The sequence below is a fragment of the Periophthalmus magnuspinnatus genome, chromosome 24 (genome assembly GCF_009829125.3).
Source record: "Periophthalmus magnuspinnatus isolate fPerMag1 chromosome 24, fPerMag1.2.pri, whole genome shotgun sequence".
Classification (NCBI taxonomy): Eukaryota; Metazoa; Chordata; class Actinopteri; order Gobiiformes; family Gobiidae; genus Periophthalmus; species Periophthalmus magnuspinnatus.
Window position 1 is genome coordinate 113,935 of NC_047149.1, and position 25,352 is coordinate 139,286.

Consider the following 25,352-nt stretch of genomic DNA (forward strand, 5'->3'; position numbering starts at 1 on the left):
ATTCACGAAGACTCTTCTCACACACGTTCATACTCTTTTCTCTCACATGTTCATACAAACTCATCTCACATGTTGCAGACTCTTCCCTCACATGTTCATACACTCTTCACACAAGTTCATACAAACTCTTCTCTCACACGTTCATGCACTCCTCTCACACATTCATACAGGCTCTTCTCACACGTTCATACACTTTTCTCTTTTTCTTTTGCCGTTCTCATAACAAGCGGTACATCTACCTTCCATGGCTGTGAATGAAACCAGAGAAGGGAGCGGGAATCACCTGAGACACCTGTCCGTCACGTGCCCCCTTACCTGATCCAATGACATCACAGTTAAGCCCCTCCTCTCTGCAGATGAGACTCTTTCAAACTCTTCAATGTTGGACTTTCACTGAAGATTTAAATTTTGAAAAGTAAAAAAAAGGTTTCCTGCATATAAAGAGGGTATTCTGCAAAATATTGCCCATTTGGATTTTTCTACAATGTTATAAGGTTCTCTCATCAAAAACACGCCTGAAGAGGGTCAAGATGTCATCCATGCATGTTTGAGTAATCGATTCAAACCCTCCATACGGTTAGCAGTAGGAGCCTGTACAAGGCTCCGCCCACAAGCCTAAATCATCCATGCTCCCATATGACAACATGATACAAAAAGAAATGCAAAACTTAACATATTTACCATTACCGCTATGTTCCCTTTTATTGTTTTTTGTTCACTCAAAACATAAAACATGTTAATATGCAATGTGTTTGTAGTTAATACCCCACAGAAGTAAAATACCCTCTTGCACATCCCATAGAAGTCAAATCCCCGAGATCTTTTGTCTCAGTTTTTTAGTTTGTGTGACAAAAGCCAGAGCAGCATTTCTATGACCTTTGACATACGCACACACATACAGGCACACAGACATGACGCCAGAATACAGGTTTATTCAATTATTTAAAAAGACTCATCACATTTCCATTAGATCTGACAGAAAGTAAACACAGACAAGGGTAAGGGTGGGGTCGGGGCAGGGTCAGGAGTCACAGATCAGTGGTCACAGGTCAGGCGCTGTACAGCTGACCGTTGGCGCGGTGTCTTTTCCGATTTTGCTGCTGCTCAAAAAACTGACGGATGTCGTCTGGAGTCACCACCTGTAACAGTATCAGCAATAACATCATCATTACTCTAAAGTTCAGAGTAAAATGCTGTAGCCCCTGAACTACATTTTATTCTGTCATTGAACTAGCGTTATTAATTATGGGGGAGAGGGTCAGTATGGGGGATGCATTATGGAGGAGACAGTATGGGGATGTGAATTATGAGGGGATCAGTATGGGGGTGTTGCTTGTTTGCACATAATTTTAATCGTGCATTCCTTTAAATTATTCAAGATTTTTTTTTTTTTTCACTCCAAGACCTGTTCCATGAGCTGAGGAATGACATTCAGAGGAGGGACACTCGGAAGAGGGACACTCGGAAGAGGGACACTCGGAAGAGGGACACTCGGAAGAGGGACACTCGGAAGAGGGACACCTGAGGGAAGGACACTCGAGGGAAGGACACTCGAGGGAAGGACACTCGAGGGAAGGAAGTGGCTTTGGAGGAGCACACTACCAAGGCAAAGTGCCCAGGCTTTGGAAGCTGCCACAGATCTGACAGTGGCTCTTTGCAGGTTTTATCTTGGACACTTGGCTCATTCTAATATTTGACCTGAGGACTGGCACCATACTTTGAGAAACACTCAGCTCAAATAAAAATAGCATAGACTGTATACAGTGGTCCCTCGCTATATCGCGGTTCACCTTTCGCAGTCTTGCAGATTTTTTTCTTGAGCAATTTTGCATGTTTGTTTTTTTTTACATCATATGAACGTTCATTGTGTTCTTCGTCCTGATTGGCTAAGGGATGTGCTGTGTCTCCTGTACAGTACAGAATGCGTTCAGCCAAATTTATGTACCCTTTGATTTATTTGAGGTAGAAGTTACATGGTTGTAGAGCATATATGAATCTTTGGTTTGTCACATAAAGAAGGACAAAAATAACATAAGGATGACAGCAGCAATACGTTTTAACAAGGATGCAAAAAGGGTTGTAACTGCCCGGAACAAGACCATTGTAAGGATGGAGTCTGTTTTAGCTTTGTGGATCAGTGACTGCAGGAAAAAGAACATTACACTGGATACCATTATCTGCACAAAAGTTAAAACGCTTTATGAAACCTTTGCTGACAGCGATGACATGACAGTGAGGAGCAGGATGATGCGGAGCCCAGGCCATTAACGAGTCCCTTTCACGCAATATCAAGCCCATTGATTGCCAGCAAGGGCTGGTTTGACAAATTTCAGAAAAGCTTTGGAGTCAAAAGTGTTTCTCCGCACGGAGACTATGTTCTTCACTCGAAAAAAGACACTACAGTGGAGCAGCGCCAGGACAAAGAGGCACAGTCAGACAAACTGCGAAACACGCCTGAGTCATTATTAATCATGTCTGATGTTTCCAACCTCGTAGGTTGATCATTAAAATTAAATTTGTTATAGTATTTCTAAAAGCTGTCATTTTTATTTACAGTACAGTAGTTTGTTTCGTTCTACAACCCCAATTCCAATGAAGTTGGGACACTGTATAAAAAAAATTAAAAATACAGAATACAATGATTTGCACATCCTTGCAAAACCTACATTGAACTGAATAAACTACAAAGACATGATATTTAATGTTCAAACTAATAAACGTTATTGTTTTTACGCAAATATTCACTCATTTTCAGTTTGATGCCTGAAACATGCTCCATAATATCATCAAAAGATTCAGAGAATCTGGAGAAATCTGTGCACGCAAGCGGCAAGTCTGAAAACCAACATTGAATGCCAACATTGGAAGACCTTTGATCCCACAAGCCTTTGAACACCCAGAAACGCTGCCGGCTTTTCTAGGCCCGAGCTCAACTGAGATGGACTGACACAAAGTGGAATAGTGTGCTGTGGTCTGATGAGTCCACATTTCAAATTGTTTTTGGAAATCATGGACGTTGTGTCTTGCGGGTCAAAGAGGAAAAGGACCATCCGGAAAGTTCAAAAGCCAGCATTTGTGGCTTGTGTTAGTGCCCATGACATGGGTAACTTGTACATCTATGAAGGCACCATTAATGCTGAAAGGTACATACAGGTTTTGGAGCAAAATATGCTGCCTGTTACGGCACCTGGCCTCCAGCTCCTCCTATTGTGTGTTTCTCCGTTTCCCTCTCTCTCTCTTTCTCTCTCCCTTGGCCGCTCCTGGTGTGCCCCACAGCTGGCGTTGATTGACAGCCCCACTCTACATGTGATTGGAGGGACAATCAAAGGCCCGGCCAATCGTCGCCCTCCACCTGTGGCCGCTTCAGTTAAAAGGACACGCCCCCTGTCACTCCTTGCTGCCTGATTTTGATTGCTGACCGGCATGCCAACTTATTGACTTTGAACATTGAGTGTTTTTGTGAATTTTGGATTTAAAACCTGTAACAGAGAAAACTGATCTTTTGTGTTTAGCATATCTAAAATTTTGTACTCTTAGAGCCTCTTTTTGTTGACTTTTATTTTGTAGTTTGTTTATACATCCTTTCTTGTTCCAACATTAAAAGAAGCTACTTATTATATTACTATTATATATTACTATATGTATGCGTTACTTTCCTTTCTCCCCTGGAAACGGTTTGTAACACATTGGGGGCTTGTCCGGGATCTGATCAAAGCAATGTCTTTTTCAGGGACGTCTCTGCTTATTTCAGCTAGACAATACCAAGCCACATTCTGCACGGGTTACAACAGTGTGGCTTCGTAGTAAAAGAGTGCCAGTAGCTAGACTGGCCTGCCTGCAGTCCAGACCTGTCTCCCATTGAAAATGTGTGGAACATTATGAAGCTCCATACAACGGAGACTCTGCAGTGCTGAGGAACTGATGTTGTACATTCAGCAAGAATGGTAAAAGATTACTCCTGCAAAGCTTCAACAATTAGTGTCCTCTGTTCCCAAATGCTTATTGTTGTCAAAAGGAAAGGGGATGTAACAGTGATAAAAATGCCCGTCCCAGCTTTATTGAAAATTTGTGAATATTTGCATAAAAACAGTCAATCAGTTTAAACATTAAATATCATGTATTTGTAGTTCATTCAGTTCAATATAGGTTGAAAAGGATTTGCAAGTCATTGTATTCTGTATTTTATTTTATTTTTTTAAAGTTTTACACTGTGTCCCAACCTCATTGGTATTGGGGTTGTATAATACTATGCTTTTTTTTTTTTTAATCTACAAAGGTTTGAACTTTGAGAGTGTCTAAACAAGAGAGAAATGTAAACAAGAAGCATTAACATTTTCTCACATTTCTGTGTGTGGCGAACGTAAAAAAAAAATATATATATATAAAATAATAATTGTAAAAAATAAAGCTTTCTACTTCACGGATTTCGCCTATTGTGGTTTATTTTTAGAACATAAACCCCACAATAAATGAGGAAACACTGTATATAAATGGACATAGTTCCAAAAAGAAAGCGATCATGGGCACACTTCTGGCTCCATTGACTCACTGTAACTGCTGCTGTCAGACTCATCATATTGGTCTTAAAATGTAAGTATTTAACACACTGTACATGATCCTGATATTTTTTTTCACTATTTTGGCCATAATTCAAGATATCAATTTTAATAAGAAACAAATCAAGCACCTTCTTTCCCTGAAGTTGCTTCGGCTAGCATTAGCAACAAATTTGATTGACGGCATTGCCAAGCGCCTGCTCCCTGCTAAACCAGCAGCGCTGGCAGGAAGGGGCGGGAACAGCCTGAGATTGGTTCTTAGGTTGCTATGATACTCCCAGTCGGAATTCCAAATACGGAACTTTGCTCCAAACTGGCACCTATAAACGCTAGCATTGACGAGCTTGATTTGACTGGAGTCAAATGGGTGACGTCACAGTCACTTAGGCCACTTTTTTATCTGTCAGTGTATGAAAATGAGTCATACTTTGAGCTAGAGTTTGAGTTTGCCTCAGCCTGACCTTCCCCTCTGAAGCGAATCTCTGCAGGAAATCCTTCAGCTCCGTCTTCAGGTCGTTGTACTCTGAAAAAATATAACAATTATAAAAGACTAAACCAAGACTAAACCGGGAATGAACCAGAACTGAACCAGAACCTTACCATGGATAAGCTCTAGCTGTTGGACCCGGTTCAGTCGGTCGAGAGCTGACATCAGAGGGTCTGCGCTCTGATTGGTCCTTTCAAGGCTCTTTCCCTTTGTCTCATAGGCCAGAACTGTGTCTCCCTCATCTAATAGGAAGAGAGACCCCGCCTTCAACAGCAGCTTCTGCAAAAACAATTCCAAAAAGCAATATAAAAAACAGACACAGAGAGCAGGCAGGTGAAGGGTAGGGATGTAACAAATCTAAATATGGTGATATCTTATTGTCAAAAGTCTCAGAACAATATTGTGGGACATTGCAATATATTGAATCAAGTCTCTGCTTCAAGAAGACCTGTTGTGTGCGCTATATAATCTATGACTACCATGGATCATTATGTTATAATTTTATTATGTTAAACATTTTAAATAACAATATTCATCTAAAACAACTTAATAAAACAAAACAACTCTGCTGACTTTCGCGTTAGAAAACTGTGGTGTCCAATGGGAGCTGAAGTCACAGTAAACATCATCACAACATAGCGCTGCATGCTGTTGCCACCCCCTATTGACAGCTGCACATCACACTAGTGAGAAGCTGATTTTTTATAGCAAAACTAGACTATGTTGCCAAATCCTACAAGTATAACTGATTAAGGAAAATAAAACTGAAGAAGCAAGTAAGCAAAGAGCAGTGGGAGTATGCCAGTGATAGTGAAAATGGGTAGACTGGTGTCTTGAAAATAAGCGATTAAAGATTATTTAAACATGCATGAATACATGAATACAAGCACGAATACAACTTTGGGTGAGTCAATGGTGAGGGGAAACAACTATAATGTTATAGTTGTTTGAAAGGTTAATTTTATATAATAGGTCTTTGTTTTGGTGCAGCAGCAAAAAAAAAGGAAAAAAAAAGAAAACAAGCAGCTACTAGCAACTAGCAGAACTACTTAAATCATGATCCTTGCTCTATTTCAGTGCAGACCACATGAAGAAACAACTTAAGAACTTAAGTCTGATCAAAGCAGGAAAAAGGAATTTATTTTACAAAATCCGAGACCAAGAGCAGACATTTTATCTTTAAAGGAAAGTTATAATAATAATAAAATAGAGAACGACGGGCTGAAGAGCAGTACAGCATGTTAACGTAACACATTTATATTTATTCAGCTACATGAAGCACAGACTGAACTGAAAACATGTATGTTAATGTAAAATATTAACGGTTAATCTGATACCTAAAGCATAAAAGCAAGCAAACAAAAAATAGAAATATCGTTGAAAGATTCAGACATTGTAACATATCTAGCGGAGGGGGAGTTGTACCTGGCAGTCTGAGCATGTGCAGAGGCTGGACCTCCAGCCTGAGGGCCAGAAGGTAGCTCCTGATTGACTCCTGCTCTGACCAATCAGCTGCAGCTCCTTCAGACGACATGCCCCTTTAGGCTCCTCCTCTTTCGGGCCCTCCCCATCTTCTTGGTGGCGAGGCCGTTTGCAGCTTGGCTCAGCATCAGGCTGAAAAACAACAATAATTTGTGGAGTCAGGACTAAAGGCATGGCAAGGCAAGTTTGTGTAGTACAATTCACAATACACAAGGTAATTCAAAGTGCTTTACAGAATAAGAAAGACATTAAAATCACACAAATCAAAACATAAATAATCACAATTAATCATCATAAAATTACCATTAAAACAGAAGAGTGCAGAATAAAAACCTTTCAGTCGTATGCACAGCTAAACAGAACTGTTTTGAGCCTAGTTTTCAACATTGTCAAAGTAGAGGCCTGTCTCACATCTTCAGGAAGACTGTTCCATGTTTTAGCTGCAGAAAACTGAAATGCTGATTCCCGATGTTTAGTCCTGACTCTGGGCACCAGCACGAGGCCAATTCGTGAAGTCATCTGAGTGCGAGATGGTTCAAATGGAATGAACATGTCAGATATGTACTTTGGTGCTAGGTCATGGAGAGACTTGTACAGAAGCAGAGCTGCTTTAAAGTCTATTCTTTGAGCTACAGGAAGCCAGTGCAGAGACCTGAGCACAGGACTTATGTGCTTACACTTCCTGGTTCTAGTCAGGACCCGAGCAGCAGCGTTCTGGATGTACTGCAGCTTTGTTAAGGCTCGTTTGGAGAGGCCAGTGAGCAGGCCGTTACAGTAGTCTAACCTACTCTAAGTCTGATTTTGACAGTATACCTTTGATTTTTGCAATGTTTGTTAGATGGTAAAAAGCTTATTGATTTGATGTGGCTGTTAAAGTTCAAGTCTGAGTCCATTATCACCCCGAGAGGTGACTGCTGATACTTTCTTGATGTTTCTGTGGGCCAAAGACTATGACTTCAGTCTTGTCTGAGTTTAGCTAAAGAATGTTGTTTTGCATCCACGCACTGATCTGTTGGATGCAGTGGCAGAGTGAATCCACTGGTCCATATTCACCTGCTGCCAGTGATCTGAGTGTCATCTGCATAGTTGTGGTAGGACACATTATTGCTTTGTATTAACGGCAACATGTAAAGATTGAACAACAGGGGTCCCGGGATTGACCCCTGGGGCACCTCACAGGTCAGGGACATTTTATCTGAGACACATTTTCCAATATCAACAAAGTACTCCCCGTTTTCTAGATAGGACTTGAACCAGTTAAGTGCCATACCAGAGATGCCCACTCAGTCCTCTAGTCTCTGTAAGAGGATCCCATGATCGACAGTGTCAAAGGCAGCACTAAGATCTAAAAGGATCAAGACTGAGATATTGCCTGCATCAGTGTTCAGGCGGATGTCATTTGTCACCTTGATAAGAGCAGTCTCAGTGCTGTAGTGGGGTCTAAAACCTGACTGGAAAACATCAAAGGAGTTGTTAATTTGGAGGAAGTTAATAAGCTGTTGGAACAACTTTTTCGAGGACTTTGCCTAAAAATGGCAGATTTGAGATTGGTCAGTAATTGTTCAATATTGTGGCATCAAGACTGCTCTTCTTTAGGACAGGCTTGATAGCCAGTTTTCAAAGCTCTTGGGAATGTTCCAGATTGAAGTGACATATTAACTATGCAAGTGGTGATAGCAAACTGTTGAGTGTGGACTTTAGAAATTAGAAATTTAGTGGGTAACACATCGAGCCAGTATGTAGATGAACTCAGACTGGTGACGTCCGGACAGTTGGACAGTTTTGTCAGCTACAGGTGCAAAGTGAGTCAGCTACAGGTGCAAAGTGTCTAGGTGTCTGCAGGGGTGTTGTTTGCGTCATGGAATTGATGGCATTTTTAATGCCCTGAACTTTGTCATTAAAAAATACTGCAAACTCATTGCACTTAGATGTGGAAATTAGTTCTAATGGCAGCGGAGCTGGAGGGTTTGTTAATCTGTTTACTGTTGCAAACAGGACACGAGAATTGTTACTGCAACTTCCAATAATGTCAGAAAAATACCTTTCCCTTGTTCTACATAATCTGTGGTTGTACATGTGCATCTTTTCTCTGTAAATCTCATAATGAACCTGGAGCTTTGACTTCCGTCATTCCCGCTCGGCCTTCCGCCCTCCCTTTTCTGTGCCCTGACCAAGTCATCATTCCTCCATGGCTCTTTCTGCTTATCTTTAACTATTTTAACTTTCATCGGGGCAATGGTGTCCAGATCATTCAAAACACTTGAAGTTACAGAGTTCAACAAATCATCAACATTAGAATATGAGGCATTTTCAAAGTGTATTATTTCCATGAACAGTGCACCTGTTTTATCATTTATGTGTCTCCTTCGAACAACTGCAGAAGTAAATGCTGGTTTACGGTCCAGTGTCAAATCTACGTGGATGTGCTGCACAGCTCCCAGATTTATCAGAAAGCGGTGTTGCGTATGACGTGTACCTGCTGTGTATATGCACCTCGTCAAAAAACTATCCCCTCCTTGAACCACCAGCTTAACGTGGTGGAGGGGTTTGTGTCCCCAAATGATCCTGGGAAATATGTTGTCGGGGCTTCATGCCCCTGGTACAGTTAACCATGACAAAGAGGTCCTGGGGGAAGAGTCAGACGAAGAGTGGTTCCAAAGCCCCTTATGACGAATGTAAGATCAAGAGGCCTAGATGCTCGTCAGCGAGCATCTAGTGGACAGACCTTTCCCCACTAGGCCCAGCCAGAAGGAGAAACGTGGGGCAGGAGATTGACCGTTACCAACAAAATATAATTGGCCTCACCTCCACGAACAGATTGGTCTCTGACTGGACTCTCTAATTCTCAGCTTGCTTATAGCCCCACAGCTCAGGTTCATGTGTTCGAGTTCACCCCTATGAAGAGGGGTCACGTCACGAGGGTCACGTCCCTGCACCTGCGCATCAGGGAGAGGTCTCTCACTGTTGTGTCAGGCTGAACAGCACTGCAGAGTACCCAGCCTTCTTGGAGTCCTTGGCAGGGGTACTAGACAGTACACCAACCAGAGACTTCGTTGTTCTCCGAGGAAACGTTATGCTCACATGGGCAATTACAGTGACACTTGGAGAGGGGTAATCTGGAAGAACGGCTGTTATTGGACTGCAAAATGAACACCAAGTTCAAGCACAAGGGTGTTCATCAGTGCACGTTGCACCAGGACTCTCTAGGACGGAAGTTGATGGTCGACTTTGCCGTTGTGTCATCTGACATCTGGCTGCGTGGTTTGGACACTTGGGTGAAGAGAGGGTCAAAGCTGCCAACTGGCCACCACCTGCTGTTGAGTTGGATCCGCTGGCAAGGGAAGAAACTGGGCAGACCTGGGAGACCCAAGCATACTCATCTCTTGGGAACATCTGTCAGCTGGGTCTTCAACTCACACCTCCGGGAGAGCTTCTCCCAGATCCTGGGGAAGGCTGGAGACATGGGGTTTGAGTGATACATGTTCTAGCTGGGATCATAAGGTCTGTGGTGGTTCGACAAGCCCGAACCTGGTGGTGAACACCAGAAGTAAGGGATGCCGTCAGGCTGAAGGAGTCCTTACAGGGGTAATAATGGATTCAGACTTGAACTTTAAGAGCCACATCAAATCAATAACATCTGCAGCTTTTTATCATCTAAAAAAATTGCAAAAATCAAAGGTATACTGTCAAAACCAGACTTGGAGAGACTTATCCAAGTATTTGTCTCCAGTAGGTTAGACTATTGTAACGGCATGCTCACTGGCCTCTCCAAATGAGCCTTAGGACAGCTGTAATACATCCAGAGCGCGTCTGCTCGGGTTCTGACAAGAACCAGGAAGTATGAGCGCATAAGTCCTGTGCTCAGGTCTCTGCACTGGCTCCTGTGACTCAGAGAATAGACTTTAAAGCAGCCCAGCTCTGTTTGTGTACAAGTCTCTCCATGGCTTAGCACTAGTGATGGGCAAATAAGACGGAGCTCCAGAGCACATCTCGTTCTTTCTGAAACAAATTGCTCCGAAGCACTGCCTTGGAGCTTGTCTCGCAGCAGCTGCTCACGTGACCAAAGTGTCGAAGTGTCGGTCCCTCCCCCTACTGCTTCGCTCTGTGTGTCAATCACTTCAGTGTATCGAAGCATTTAATTGGCTCAGCGAATGTTCCACTCTGCGATTGGTTCAGAGTGCTTCAGAGTGTTCAGTGCACTTCCATGGTTTGACAAGCACTAAACTGCTACAGTATAAAAGATGCACCAATATTTCTTAGAAATGTTGGGTAGTGAGGAGTATTGTGTGACAATTTTGATGACTTTTGGCGACTTTTGGCATTTGTTTTATTTTCGATGGCATCTACAAGTGGGAAAAAAGCGATCCATGGTTTGGGATCACTTTGATCTAATTCCACCTAACAAGGTAACCAATTTTCTTATTTATAGCATGCTATTTATATTACTCTTTACATATTATTTTAAATCATCATTACTAGCCCTCGTCGCTCACGAAGTGAGTGGCAAGGGGCATTCTTCTTCTTCTTCTTCTTCTTATTATTATTAGGCCTGAGCCTGGGACAACGTCCCGGCGAGGGACTCATTAAAACCGCGTCCGGAGAATGGAAAATGGCAAAAATCAAGTAGTAAACACGACTCGACATGGCAGTGAGTGGTGTCAAAAATTTGAACTCGACGACCGTAGCACCACCTCAAACTTTGATTTTCATGGGGCCAATGGGAGTCCGACTCAGAAAAAAGTCAACGTAAAAATCTGAAACTCACATAAAAAATTGTACATGTTGGGACATGACAAAAATGATATTATGGCCCCACCCTAAAATGTACAGGAAGTCGGCCATATTGGATCAAACCCGGGAATGACAAAAGTGCACATCCTCAAATTCAGGACATCTCCTCACACAGTTTGCATTAAAACCACTTCAAATTTGGTCAAATCCCACTAAACCCATGTGTGAATAAAAATTATCAATTATATTTTGATTACAACTTTGGGTGTGGTCAGGGCGAATTTTCAACAAAAATCACAATTTTTGAAATATTTCAATAAAATACTTCTCACACATTTTTTGTTGGGAAAACACTAATGCAGCATTTATGCACATTTGTGAGCTGAACGCAATGATATGCAAATCAAGGCACTCTCTCACAAAATGGCTCCCTAGCTCCCTCTTCAAATTTAATTTTCGAAAATTCGTAGAAGACAACGTGCTGACTCAAGATCAGGATACTTGAGGCTGCTTCGGTTTTTTCTGTTGATCCCAGTCACATCAATAGCGCAGAAGTAGCAATCAGTGACTGTGAAAGGAGAAGCTGGCTATCACGCAATCCAACATGGGCATGCCACAGTTGAAGCTGGTCCAGGAGGTAGAAACCAGGTGGAATAGCACCTTTGCCATATTTCAAAGGATGTATGAGCAGAGGGAACCACTAGGCGCTGCCCTTGCATTCCTGACATCAACGTCCAACTTAACATCATTTAGCGCTGAGGATTATGATGAAATAAACCGGTACTTAAAGGTGTTGAGGCCATTAAACCAAGCAACAGTGGAGCTGTCTGGGGATACCAGAAGTATCGGGGTCTAAAATCATACCCATTACAAAAATGTTAACTCATGTAATTACTGTTGAGTGTACCCAAATGGATGATGGTATTGGAGCTACACTAGCCCACCTAAAAAAAAAATCTAAAAGAGAAAATGAGCAGCTTGGAGAAAGTCACCTCCCTGTTGTTTGCAACTATACTGGAACCACGTTTCAAAGAAGTTGCATTTGGCAGCCCATCCAATGCACAGGCTGCTGTTGAGAGACTGTCACGGGAATGTGCCAGCTTGATTGAACTCAGGACTCAGGGTGAAGTTCAACCACAGCCCTCTGCAGCCCCAAGTGACAATGACAATCTGTGGGCTTTACTGGATAGCCATGTCGTTGCTCAGCAAACCAGCCCTGCATCTGACAGTGCCACTGAAGAATTTCAGGTAGTGTTTCAGCTGACACTTGTGCTATTCAGCAAGGTTATATATGGTTTACATATTCTATGCTTTTCTATCTTGCTTTCTAGATACTTGAAGGAACAACATATTTCCAGATGCGAGGACCCCTTAAAATACTGGGAATCACATAAAATACAATATCCTAATCGGTGGAGAAAAATATCTTTGTTTACCGGCATCCTCTGTTCCATGTGAGAGAATTTTTTCCAAAGCTGGTGAGTTAGTAAGCCAAAGATGTACACTAAAGCCTTCAACTGTGGAAAAACATCTATTTCTTATTAAAACATGTGATATATAAATTGTTGTATGTGTCTTTTTAATGTTCAAAATAGAATATATACTATTTATGACTTCTAATAAAATAGAAAATAGAGTTTTGGGTTCCCAAATCATGGGTTGTGTGCTGGTTTGCAATGGTTAAATTTGTCCACTAGAGGTCAGTGTTTCTCCAAGGCCTCAGACACATCCAACCATTTGAGACAATATTGCTACTGAGGTGTCAATGCTTCACGCGGCTCCATTCGCCCATCACTACTTAGCACCAAAGTACATCTCTGACATGTTAGTGCCATATGAACCATCTCACACTCTGAGGATTTCACGGATTGGCCTCCTGCTGGTGCCCAGAGTCAGGACTAAACATGGGGAATCAGCATTTCAGTTTTATGTAGCTTAAACCTGGAACTGTCTTCCTGAAGATGTGAGACAGGTCTCTACTGTGACAATGCTTAAATCCAGGCTCAAAACTGTTCTGTTTAGCTGTGCATATGACTGAAATGTTTTTATTCTTCCTCCTTTAGTGTTCATTTCATGATGATTATTTGTGATTATGTTTTGATTTGTTGTATTGTCATTTTAATGTCTTTCTTATTCTGTTAAGCACTTTGTATACAAATTGTTCTATACAAATATTGCCTATGGTCATGATCTTTGGGTAATGACCAAAGGACAAGATGGCAGATAAAAGCGATTGAAGGAGTTTCCTCTGCAGGGTGGCTGGGTGCTCCCTTAGAGATGAGGTGAGAATTGAACACAGGAGGAGCTCGGAGTAGAGCTGCTGCTTCTCCTGGACACCTCCCAGGGGAGGTTTTCTGCATGTCCCCCCAGGAGGAGGCCGCATGGTAGACCCAGGACATGCAAGAGGGACTATGACTCTCAGCTGGCCTGGAAGCGCCTTGGGTCTCACAGGAGGAGCTGGAGAAAGTGTCTGGTGTGAGGGAAATCTGGGAGTCCCTGCTTAGTCTGCTGTCCCCACGACCTGGCTCCGGATTATAGACTATATGGACACAGCTTGGCACAGATATGTCACATATGAGCCTACTGTGTTTATTGTCACAGTACGTAAATAATCAATACTTAATCTAGATTAATGGTTTGAATTCCCATGATGCACCTGGGCCCTGATGAGCTCCGCAGAAGCTCATCTGGTTCAGGTCTGTGTCAAGATATCAGCTCTCAGCTGAGTGGGGCCTGACACTGGACTAAAAAAACAGCCTTTAGGACTAAGAGTGAGACCCACCTCCTGTTTGGGATCCTCCGAAGCTGCTTTTGTCTGATCCGGATCAGGTTTAACAGCAGGGTCTGAAATGAAATTCAGCACGGTTAGACCAGGACTAAAGCGGGACTAAAGCGGGACTAAAGCGGGACTAACGCGGGACTAAAGCGGGTCTTAAGCAGGTCTGAAGCAGATCTAAAGTAGGTCTAAAGTAGGACTAAAGTAGGACTAAAGAGGACTTGCCTGAGATGTGGGCAGCATAGGTCCAGAGGAACTGGTGGTGGTTCATGCAGGACTCACAGATCAACTCTTGTAGCTCCACAGAGTCTGGGACTGGAGCGCCCAGGTGCTACAGACAGAACCAGGACAGGGCCAGGTCAGGGCAGGGCCAGGTCCTTTATTGATCATTTTTATTTGATTTTGAAAAAAGGTAAACCTGCTTGTCTCATTCTCTACAGTGTGTCCTATGCTTACTCACATCCCTCTGCGCTCCTCATGTCCTACTACCTCTACTACTACCTACCAGGTTTCTAAAATTATTCACACTCACCTTTCACAATAAATTCTTTTCCAGTTTCAGACCACAGCACAGACACAACACTGGTCAGCAATCTTCTCATAGCAGCTCATTCCTACTTGCTACTCTCATCCTGCTTGATTTAACTACAGCATTTGACACAGTCACAATATTCCACTTGGCATCAAAAACACTATAAACTGGTTCAAATCTGATCTATCACATCACCAACTATTCATTCAATTCAAATCCAACTACTCTCCTCTGGTGATCCCCAAGGCTTGGTTCTCAGTCCACTCTTATTTAACATATACCTTCTCCTCCTTGCCCATATGTAGCCTATATGACCTAAATTGCCCCACCTCCTGTTCCTGCATCGGTGAGCCCAATATTACGTGTGCCCAATATTACGTATTACGCTTCTGGTGCTCTCCCGCTGCTGCTCACTGTGGCTGTCGTGTTGTTCGCCCTCTGGAGTTGGCTTGCTCATTATGTGACCACTAAGTCCACGTCTAGTCTGCTTTCATACAAAGCATTTAACCCTCGGCTCAGCTGTAAGTTATTCTATCATTTTAAACCGCTCTTGTTTGAGTTTGAAGTGCCGCTCTATCACTATGCTAAGTTGTTGTAATACAGTACTCTATAGAGCTAGTGGCTAACTGTGCTACTACTAGCATGTGCCACAAGTGCTGTGACTAACTATTTTGCACCCGTTTAATTAAATACCATCCCAATCAAAGTTTTATGGCTACCGAATTATAGGCTAAACCTTTAGGTTATGTCTTTTACACATGTTTTGATGTCCATTTTTGATATTTAGTGTGAGTAATTTGGCGACCATAATGATTTTGTCAATGAATGTACCTACATAATTTGTTTTTTGTTCTTGCACAACTATTGTCAATGAATTTAGATGCATGTCAATGATTATCCTTAAAAAAGTTTGCTAACTTAAAGGTGGACTATGATTTGTTTTGATATGTGAAATTAATATTATCAAATTGACAATTTATTGATAATATTTTGATGTTTTTGCAATTCACACTAATTGTAAATATAATATAACACCTACACACATGGACTAAACATTCAAATGAACATTCTGTGATTTGATGGGATTGATTCATACTGAAATGATGTTGTTTATTTTTGTTTGGTTCTCATTCAATTGATTGATATATCTAGATTATTTGTAATCAAATCAAATCAAACTTTATTTATATAGCACTTTTCATACAAAAAAAGTAACACAAAGTGCTTTACAAAGCATTAAAATCAGTCCCACCCACCAAACCCACCCAGCCACCTGACAGCCCAACAACCCAACCCCAACACATCAATAATCATAACCAAACAACCCCCCACCCCAACACACACTCCCACCCCCCACCTCAACACATGTTAAAATACCTCGGTTTCATTTAAAATATGTTTAAGTGGAACAGGCTGGATAAAGATGAACCAGATGAGAGAGAGCGCCACCAGAGGAACCATCTGCACCAGGAACAGGGTCACCCACAGCCACAGGACACCAGCCCAGGGCCCAGAGAAGAGATGAGGTCAAGACCAAACCTCCAGGGCCCACGAGCCAGGGCCCAGCAGCCACAGCCAACCACAGCTCCCGGTGCAGAGGGCTCCTCAGAGGAAACACTGGCAAATCTAAAATGATTAAAAATAATAAAATAAGTCAAAACTAATAAATAAGTCAATAAATAATAAAATAAATAATCAATAAATAATAAAATAATCAATAAATAATAAAATAAGTCAAAACTAAACAAGTAAATAAAACATAAGTAAAACATAAACACGCTAGCCAGCCTAAATAAGACTAAATAAATAGAGAAGTAAACTAAAATGATAAATACTAATCAAAAGCTATGCTAAAAAGATGGGTCTTGAGCCTGCTTTTAAAAACCTGAATGTTCTCTGCGGCCCTGAGGTCCTCCGGCAGGCTGTTCCATAGAGGGGGGCCATAAAACTGGAAAGAGGCCTCTCCATGCGTGTGTGTCCTGACTTTGGGAATGACTAGGAGCCTGCTGCCGGAGGAGCGCAGGGGCCGCGAGGGTTCATAGGATAAAAGCAGTTCTGTAAGATAAGAAGGCCCAAGACCATTAAGACATTTAAAAACCAGTAAAAGAACTTTAAAATACACATACACTGCCTGGCCAAAAAAAAAGTTGCCACCACCAAAAAAAGATCACACGCTAATATTTTGTTGGACCGCCTTTAGCTTTGATTACGGCACACATTCTCTGTGGCACTGTTTCAATAAGCTTCTGCAATGTCACAAGATTTATTTCCATCCAGTGCTGCATTAATTTTTCACCAAGATCTTGCATTGATGATGGTAGAGTCTGACCACTACGAAAGGCCTTCTCCAGCACATCCCAAAACTTTTAGTGGGGTTAAGGTCTGGACTCCGTTAGGGCCAATCCATGTATGAAAATGATGTCTCATGCTCCTGAACCACTCTTTCACAATTTGAGCCCAATGAATCCTTTGTCATCTTGGAATATGCCTGTGCCATCAGGGAAGAAAAAAATCCATTGATGGAATAACCTGGTCATTCAGTATATTCAGGTAGTCAGCTGACTGAGCACATACTGTTGCTGAACCTAGACCTGATCAACTGCAGCAACCTCAACCCATTTGATTAGTTAAATCCAGGTGGCAACTTTTTTTTTTGACCAGGCAGTGTCAAAGTGTCAATCTGTTAAATATAAATATTGACCATTATTATTATTGCACCCCTATTACATAGAAACCCTTGTCAAAATACCATCCATATAATCAACTTTATTTAGTGTCAGCTTTTCATTCACCTTACGGCTCCTTACCGAATCCATTTCTGAAACATTACTTACCTTTTGTCGCCAGTCCACCTAGCCTACAACACTAGCTAGTCAAGACCCATAGTATGTGAATGACGTTTTGTTTTTCTATTCATCTTTACTTTCTGAAAAAAATAATGGCCGATTTCATTACTCAGTCAGGTGTTATTGTTACATTATCTGTTCTGGTTATTGGTGTGACTAACACTGCCATAGATAGCGAAATTGTTGATTGCCTTAAATTGTAGCTTGAATGTTAATGACCTGACTAATTTGTTTTATAAAAACTTAGGTCATTGAGTTTACAGATGATTCTGCAACACCTTCATTAGACCTAGTGTTGCCATATACTCACATTTCTCTCTATCAGCGTAACGTAACATTCCATGTTATATTCTTTGAGTCTGGGAGTGGCAGCACTACATCCCCTGAAACTGATCTCATTGACCTCAAGCGCATAGCAGATCGCCCTGGCAAATGCTTTGAAGATGTCCTAAAGTCAGTGATGGATCAAATTGGCAGCCATTTGAAGCAGGTTGGAGCAAGCAATGATAACGGCAATGCTGATGATGCTGATGATGATATTAATGGTAATGATGATGGAGGCGATGGAAGAGAAGAGGAGACAGATGACATGCTATTCACAATCCAGCCATTGTTTAGTATAGTGCCATCTGAACCTCAAACAATTCCACTTCATCGACCATCTTCCCAGCGAGGGGCACAAACAAGACCGAGCTATTCATTTCAGGAAAGATACCTAAACCAAGTAATGAAATGGATTATGATGCATGGAGAACTCAGACTGAACTATTACTCGCTGACCCCAGCCTTTCAGCCTTGCACGTTACTTGTCATATTATGGAAAAGTTATGGTCACTTGCTGCAGATCTGATCAAAGGATTTAGGCCTGAGACATTACCTGCATTTCTACTCCATGTGGGTCTGCATATGAGGAGGAGCGCTTTGCTCAATGTCTAAAGACACCCCAAAATCCCAGAGAACAGCCCACATCTTATCTTCAACAGTTGCATCTCACACTCAGCACAGTAGTTAAAAGAGGTGTAATTCAAGCAGCAGATAAAGACACATACTTACTCATACAAATCTGTTGTGAAAGCTGGGATAATTCCGTTATAACAAAATTGCAAGTTGAACTAAAGAAAAATAATCCACCAACGTTTTCAGAACTACTGGTGTCATTGAGAACTGAAAAAGATTGGCAAATACTCAAAGAATCTTTCATGAAAAAACATTGGTTTCCTCAAAACGAAGAGTCAGTCTTCAGTCTCAAAGTGCCTGTTCCTACACCAATGCCAGTGCAAACTCAAGTACAAGTGATGAACTGAAAGACTTGAAGAAACAGACCCTACAGCGCCAATATCAAATGTCAAATCAAGCTGCCCTGAAAATCCTGCAGAACAGACATGCTCATAATTCAAACAATCAGCCAGCCTTTCTAACATCGCACTCCGACCAGTCAGACACCATCTTGCCTGGCCAAACGGGGCCAATTTGCTACACAGCTCTTGCAAAAAGAAAAAGCTGCAATTATTGAGCACCCATCTTCTAGTGCTCTTCTTGGTGGTCTATTGGTCAAAAGCCGTCTTATTGACTTACCTGAACACTGGCCTTATCAGCTGCCAGTTGTGGTTACCAATGAGTCAAAGCACACAATCATCCTTCCAGTACAAGCAGTCATACCAGAGATAGCTCATTTCAAACAATCATCAGCAAAGAACACAATGTCAAAAATCCACACCAACCATCAAGGACTCAGTTGCAATACAACTTTCAGAGACTCCCCTTTGACACCACAGTGGAAAGAACAATTAATATCAAAGCTCAACAGCATACCAGATGTGTCTGCCAAGAATGACCTCAATTTTGGCCGAACAGAAACATCAGATTAAGCAAAACACTGATGCTGTGAGAAAACATTTACAAGAACTAGCAAAAGTCAACGTTTAAATCTGTCAACTGCACATCTTACATCCTGGTTCTCCCTCAACTTCCTCAAACTTAACAGTGATAAAACCGAGGCCCTCTTCACCCTTTCAAATCTAGCAGCTTCATCATCACTGTTGACAACTCCTCAGTCCCCCCCATTTTAAAGCATGACTAAAGCCAGATTAAAGCAGGACTAACACTGCAGGACTGTTCTGTATTTAGAAGCACTAACCCGTCCATGGAGCCAGTCCTCACACACCACACACTGGATCATCTGGTCCTCCACCTGCAACATTTATACAACAGAGTCATTTCAGTCCCAGTCCAGTCCTGGTCCAGTCCAGTCCTCACCTCGTCCTCTGGGTCAGGGTAGGGTCTGCTACAGGTGCAGTAAAGTCCAAAGAAGTTGTGGCTGTATTTGTTCTCAGAGTTCATTTCCTCTTTGTCCTAAAACAGAGGATCATGAGAGATGTAGTGTTAGGCCCATGTTTTAAAGTGACAAAACTCAAGATAAATCCAAATTTTCTAAGACCCTAAGAGTGTCCATTTATTTACATGGGTTTTTAAAAAAAGAGAGAGAAAGAGTCCAGAGAGAGTCCAGAGAGAGACCAGAGACAGTCCAGAGACCAGACAATGTCCAGAAAGAGTCCAGAGACAGAGTCCAGAGACAGAGCCCAGACACTATCCAGAGACAGTCCAAAGAGTCCAGAGAGAGTGAGTCCAGAGAATGTCTAAAGACAGTTCAGAGGGAGAGTCCAGAGACAGTACAGAGGCCGTCCAGAGAGAGTCCAGAGAGAGTCCAGTACTAGTACTCACAGGGTTAAGTTTGCAGGTGACATCTTTAAACTTGGAGTTTCCACAGTCGCAGCGAAAGTTCCTGAAATACAACATTTTTACTTCACAGGAATCACCTACTACTACGACTATGACGACTACTACTGTATTTGCACTAGGTTTCACTGTTGTAGTCACTGTAGTATTTGCAGTAGTACAGTACTCTTTGTGTACAGCTTGAACAGCTGGCGGCCTTTGTGACATTTGTATGCAGTAGCAGCAGTAGTTGTATTTGCAGTAGCAGCAGTAGTAATGTTTGCAGTAGTGGTGTTTGCAGTAGTGGTGCTTGCAGTAGTGGTATTTGCAGTAGCAGTACTAGTACATACCTCTTTGTGTACAGCTCGTAGAGCTGATGTCCTTCATGACATTTGTATGAACAGGCCAAACAAACTCCTGCTGCAGCACCCCCTGGAGGACAGCAGGTGCCACAGGCATACAGCGCCTGACGCTTCACATAACCCTGAGGTGAAAGGTCAAAGGTCAAAGAAAACACCATAAATATAAAGATTCAAGTATGTCTGTGTACGCTCTGTGTAGTCATCAATACTGATCAATAACATGAGAAACTCTGTACTTATCAGCAGAGCACTACACTGTAATACAGAGTAATACAGAGTACTACAGAGTAAAGGCAGAGCTGTTTTAAAAGGATAGGCCCTTATCTCTCCACACACATGTCCAGTCTAAGGGTGGTCCACACTTTTTTTTACTATTGAACATGTTTAAAAGCAAGTTTAAAACCAGGTCTTAAACCTGGTACTGGTTTTAGACCTGGTTTGGTCCTGGTTAGACCTGGTTTACATCTGCTTTGGTCCTGGTGTTATACCTGGTTCAGGCCTGCTTTGGTTCTGGTTTTACATCTGGTTTACACCTGCTTTGGTCCTGGTGTTAGACCTGGTTTACACCTGCTTTGGTCCTGGTGTTAGACCTGGTTTACACGTGCTTTGGTCCTGGTGTTAGACCTGGTTTAGGCCTGCTTTGGTCCTGGTGTTAGACCTGGTTTAGGCCTGCTTTGGTCCTGGTGTTAGACCTGGTTTAGGCCTGCTTTGGTCCTGGTGTTAGACCTGGTTTACACCTGCTTTGGTCCTGGTGTTAGACCTGGTTTACACCTGCTTTGGTCCTGGTGTTAGACCTGGTTTACACCTGCTTTGGTCCTGGTGTTAGACCTGGTTTACACCTGCTTTGGTCCTGGTGTTAGACCTGGTTTACACCTGCTTTGGTCCTGGTGTTAGACCTGGTTTACACCTGCTTTGGTCCTGGTGTTAGACCTGGTTTACACCTGCTTTGGTCCTGGTGTTAGACCTGGTTTACACCTGCTTTGGTCCTGGTGTTAGACCTGGTTTACACCTGCTTTGGTCCTGGTTTAAGACCTGGTGTAGACCTGCTTTGGTCCTGGTGTAGTCTTGGTTAGTCTAGTTCTGGTTTAGTTCCAGGTTTAACACCAGATTAAAACTGGGACATGTGCGATGTTAACGATGGTTTAGACCTGATTTATATACCTGGCTGTAGAAGCAGTGCTCAGTCCTGGCTCAGTCATGGTTTATACATGGCTGTAGGAGCAGTGCTCAGTCCTGGTTTATTCCTGGATTATATACCTGGCTATAGGAGCAGTGCTCTGCATCACTGGCTCCTAAAACTGCACTGGCCTCTTCCTCCAGCTCCTCGTCTTCCTCCAGAACGTCCACCAGGGACACCACAGGCTCCTCCCCCTCCATCTATGAAGATGTGATCAATAATCAGTATTCAATACTTTATCAATGCAAAAGTCTGACCCATAGACCGTATTGTATATACTGTATATACTGTCCTCGTTTATACAGTCCAAGATCTGACCCATAAACTATCCTGTATATACTGTATGCTCTCTATATAGAGTATAGCCTGTACTCGTTAATACAGTCTAAGAACTGACCCAAGTATTAATAAAAACAACAGTACCTAATCAAAATAAACAGATAAAACAGTCCAGACTCAGACCTGGTTTCCTGGTTCAGACCTCGTTCAGACCTGGTTTAGTCCTGCTTTAGTCCTGTTTCAGACCTGCTTTAGTCCTGGTTTTGACTTGTTTTAGTGCTGATTTAGATCCTAAACACTCGGAGTTAACGTCCTGTGTCGTAGCTCCGGTGCGGTTTTAGCGCGCGACTAAAGTCTGTGGACAAACAGCGAGTATACCACAATTTGTATATGGACTTTACCAGGTCAGCGCGGCCGGGTTCGGTCCGGTTCGGGCACGGTTCAACAGTGACCCAGAGCTGAGTCCCACCTGAAGGCCGTTAAAACGCCCGTTTAATGGAAAATCAAACCGTTCACAGTTAGCTTTGCTTTTAGCCGCTTAGATACTAGCGTCCACTTCCTGTTTACTTCCGCAAGGTGAATTTCTTAATAAGATTAATTCTGAAGATAACTATTTTTGTTACAGATAATAATAATTTAAACATAGATCTGTGTTTCTGTCAACACACCCCAGTAAAAAAAATAAACATGCACAATAATTAAAAATGCTACCATATTATACCCTCTCCCAATCTCAAACATATTGAGAGATAAATGAACTATCAGAGGCACATTTATGATCATCATTACACATGCCTCTGTCAGAACTAAGCACACCACATATACGTGTGCATATGTATTTGTGGAAAAAAATACAAAATAAATAAAACATCTGAACTCTTAGTTTGATTGAAACAACACCACGTGACTGAGCCTGTCCAACATGGCGACGGAGCTGTGTGCGGAGCTGCAGTTCAGAGACGGACACAGGCGAACTGTGCGCGTGCACGCAGGGGTCCAGATCGGGACCGGGACTCTAGCGATCAGCTCTTTGATCCCAGTCGTCCGCGAGCTCAGCCACAACGTTGCGTGTTTACTGACACAGCTCGTGCAGCGGGAGCAAGGTCAGGGCTCGTGCGTAGCAGGTAAAACGACCATACATATATTAACCCATATGTGTCCACTCACACATACACTCTGTGTGTGGGGGGGTGGGTGGGTGTGTGTGTGTGTGTGTGGGGGGGGGGGGGGCGCAGTACATCTCTCCAGTGTGTGTACACTGGTGTCTGAAAGAGGCAGTGCCTTTCATCATATTTGGGCCAGACTATATCTCTTACATTACAGTCTACATATACCTCTGTATGTGCAGTCTGTGGCTCACTACAGCCTCCATGATTCCAATCACAACATTATGCTTCAGTTTGGACTGTATAAATCTGTGTCAGTATGAAACACCTGTCCCCAACAAATACACTATTCCAAACAAGATACTTTTAACTGAAGTGAAGATGTTAACACATGTTGTTTTTCAGAGCTGGATGATGAGGACGAGGAAAACGAAGAGGACGAAAACGAAGATCCCACTGATTTTGAACCGAAGCCTAAACGAACTAAACCCTGAGACTGGGGACTGAATCTCATTTGTGAAGAGAGAGAAATATATATATTCTTGACGTTTTAAACAGATGCAAAATGGAGCAGAGGAGATGGCACCAGTGAACCCAAAGAATTTCTCAGTTTTGTGTTTTATATGATCACGTTAAGATGTTTGTGTCTCAGATGTAAATATTTTACAGATTTGACTCTCACATTCTCTCATACTCTATCCCACGTTCACACACTCTCTTGCTCTCTCCCACATTTTTACCACACTCTTCTACTCTCTCCCACTTTCTCCTACTTTCACACACTCTTACACACTCTCCCACTCTTTCATACACTTTACCACTTTTCCACTCTCCTCCCAGTTTATTCCACTTTCTCCCAAAGTCTTCCACTCTCTAGTCTTTCACTCATTAACACACTATCACACTCTGCCACTCTCACCCACTCTCTTTTACACACTCACACTCACTTCCACAGTCTTCTACTCTCTGTCTTTTATACACTCTCCCACTCTGTTCGACTCTCTCCCTTTCTCTCCCGCACTCTCTCCCACTCTCACACACTTCTACTCTTTCACACATTCTTACAGACTTTTCCACTCTCACCCACTCTTTCACTCACTCCCACGCTCTTCCTCACTCTCTCCCACTCTTTCACACTCTCTACTACCCTCTCTCTCCCACACTCTTCAGGTTTATTTTAAAGGACAGAACACACAAACATGACATGAGTCTTTTTATTTGCAGCGGTTTCCCAAAACAAAATAAGATCCTAAACATTCAAACCACAGCTTCAACACGAAAGTCTCTGAGAGCTAAGTCAACAAACACTTTAAAGATTGTGCTTATAAAGATCTGCTAGAGTTGGAGCTAACGAAATAAATTATTGTTGAGCTAAAGATGTGTGCTGCCCATCGATTGGTTGAATAAAAAACGGGCATGGCAAAAGCTCTCAAAAGTGTTCTGTATCTGTGTGTCTGACCCAAGCTGCACTCACAAGACTACACCTGCAGGGGGAGCTCATGCAAAAACTACTTTTCATGCAGGAAAAAATATCAGGAAACAATGTACAATGAAGACAGATTGAACTTGTGAATCACCAGTTTAATGTGACTTTTTACATTTAAATATTAAAAATACCAAATCTTTCGCTCACTCACTCCTCCTTTCTGCCATTGCCTCATATAAATCCTTATCATCTAAGTAAAATAAATTTGTCAATTTATACCCATTTTGGTCGACTGAGACTTGCCCAATGAATGGACTAAACCACTATGGACAAGGGGTACAGCCCTAATCCCAGCAGTAAACCCTAACACCCTAATCCTAATCTAGGGTTAGGATAGTGTTAGAGTCTGCACTGTGAACACTAAATCATTCAGTCTCAGAGAAAGAGCCACATCTGTACTCAGGAAAATGGTGAAGAATCCAAGCTGCAGGACCCAAGATGGCCGCTGTGAAGACAGACAGCACCAGGACGCTCTGCTGCAAAACAAAACACAAACTCACCATGTGTCTGATACACTTCACCTGTCTCTTCACCTGTACATGTGTTTGTATGGACAGAGACACCACCTCTATATGTGTGTGTACACACTTCACCTGTCACTTAACCTGCGTGTGTGTGTGGACAGAAACACGTGTAAGTGTGTGTGTGATGGTTTTACCTTTGGGCCAATCTGGTCTTGAGGAGGTTTTCCATAGATTTGTGCTTGAGGCTGAATCCAAATTCTTGCCCCCCTCAAGATCTTTGCGGAGATGGCCCCAAGTGACATAATCTTAGCCTGTGCTCCAGCTGTGATTTGGTTCTGTCCCGGTTCTGTCCC

General features: G+C 42.4%; 1 protein-coding gene across 3 annotated transcripts; it reads right to left on the minus strand.

The window, feature by feature from the left end:
- Positions 1-680: 680 nt before the first annotated feature.
- Positions 681-22,503, minus strand: LOC117392398 (putative E3 ubiquitin-protein ligase UBR7). 3 transcript variants are annotated; one of them, XM_055232092.1, is made up of 12 exons: positions 22,345-22,503; positions 21,745-21,864; positions 20,476-20,609; positions 20,132-20,192; positions 19,667-19,762; positions 19,548-19,601; positions 14,258-14,363; positions 14,039-14,100; positions 6,469-6,657; positions 5,157-5,322; positions 5,018-5,079; positions 681-1,139 (listed from the first exon to the last, which is right to left on the minus strand). In XM_055232092.1, exons 2-12 carry the CDS (start codon positions 21,862-21,864, stop codon positions 1,050-1,052), a joined length of 1,140 nt encoding a protein of 379 aa, XP_055088067.1. In that variant the 5' UTR covers positions 22,345-22,503; the 3' UTR covers positions 681-1,049. The 3 variants fall into 3 exon arrangements, with proteins under 3 accessions (XP_055088067.1, XP_055088068.1, XP_055088069.1); XM_055232093.1 differs by having other exon boundaries at positions 914-1,139; positions 22,127-22,503; XM_055232094.1 differs by lacking the exon at positions 22,345-22,503 and adding an exon at positions 22,190-22,199 and having other exon boundaries at positions 920-1,139.
- Positions 22,504-25,352: the final 2,849 nt, after the last annotated feature.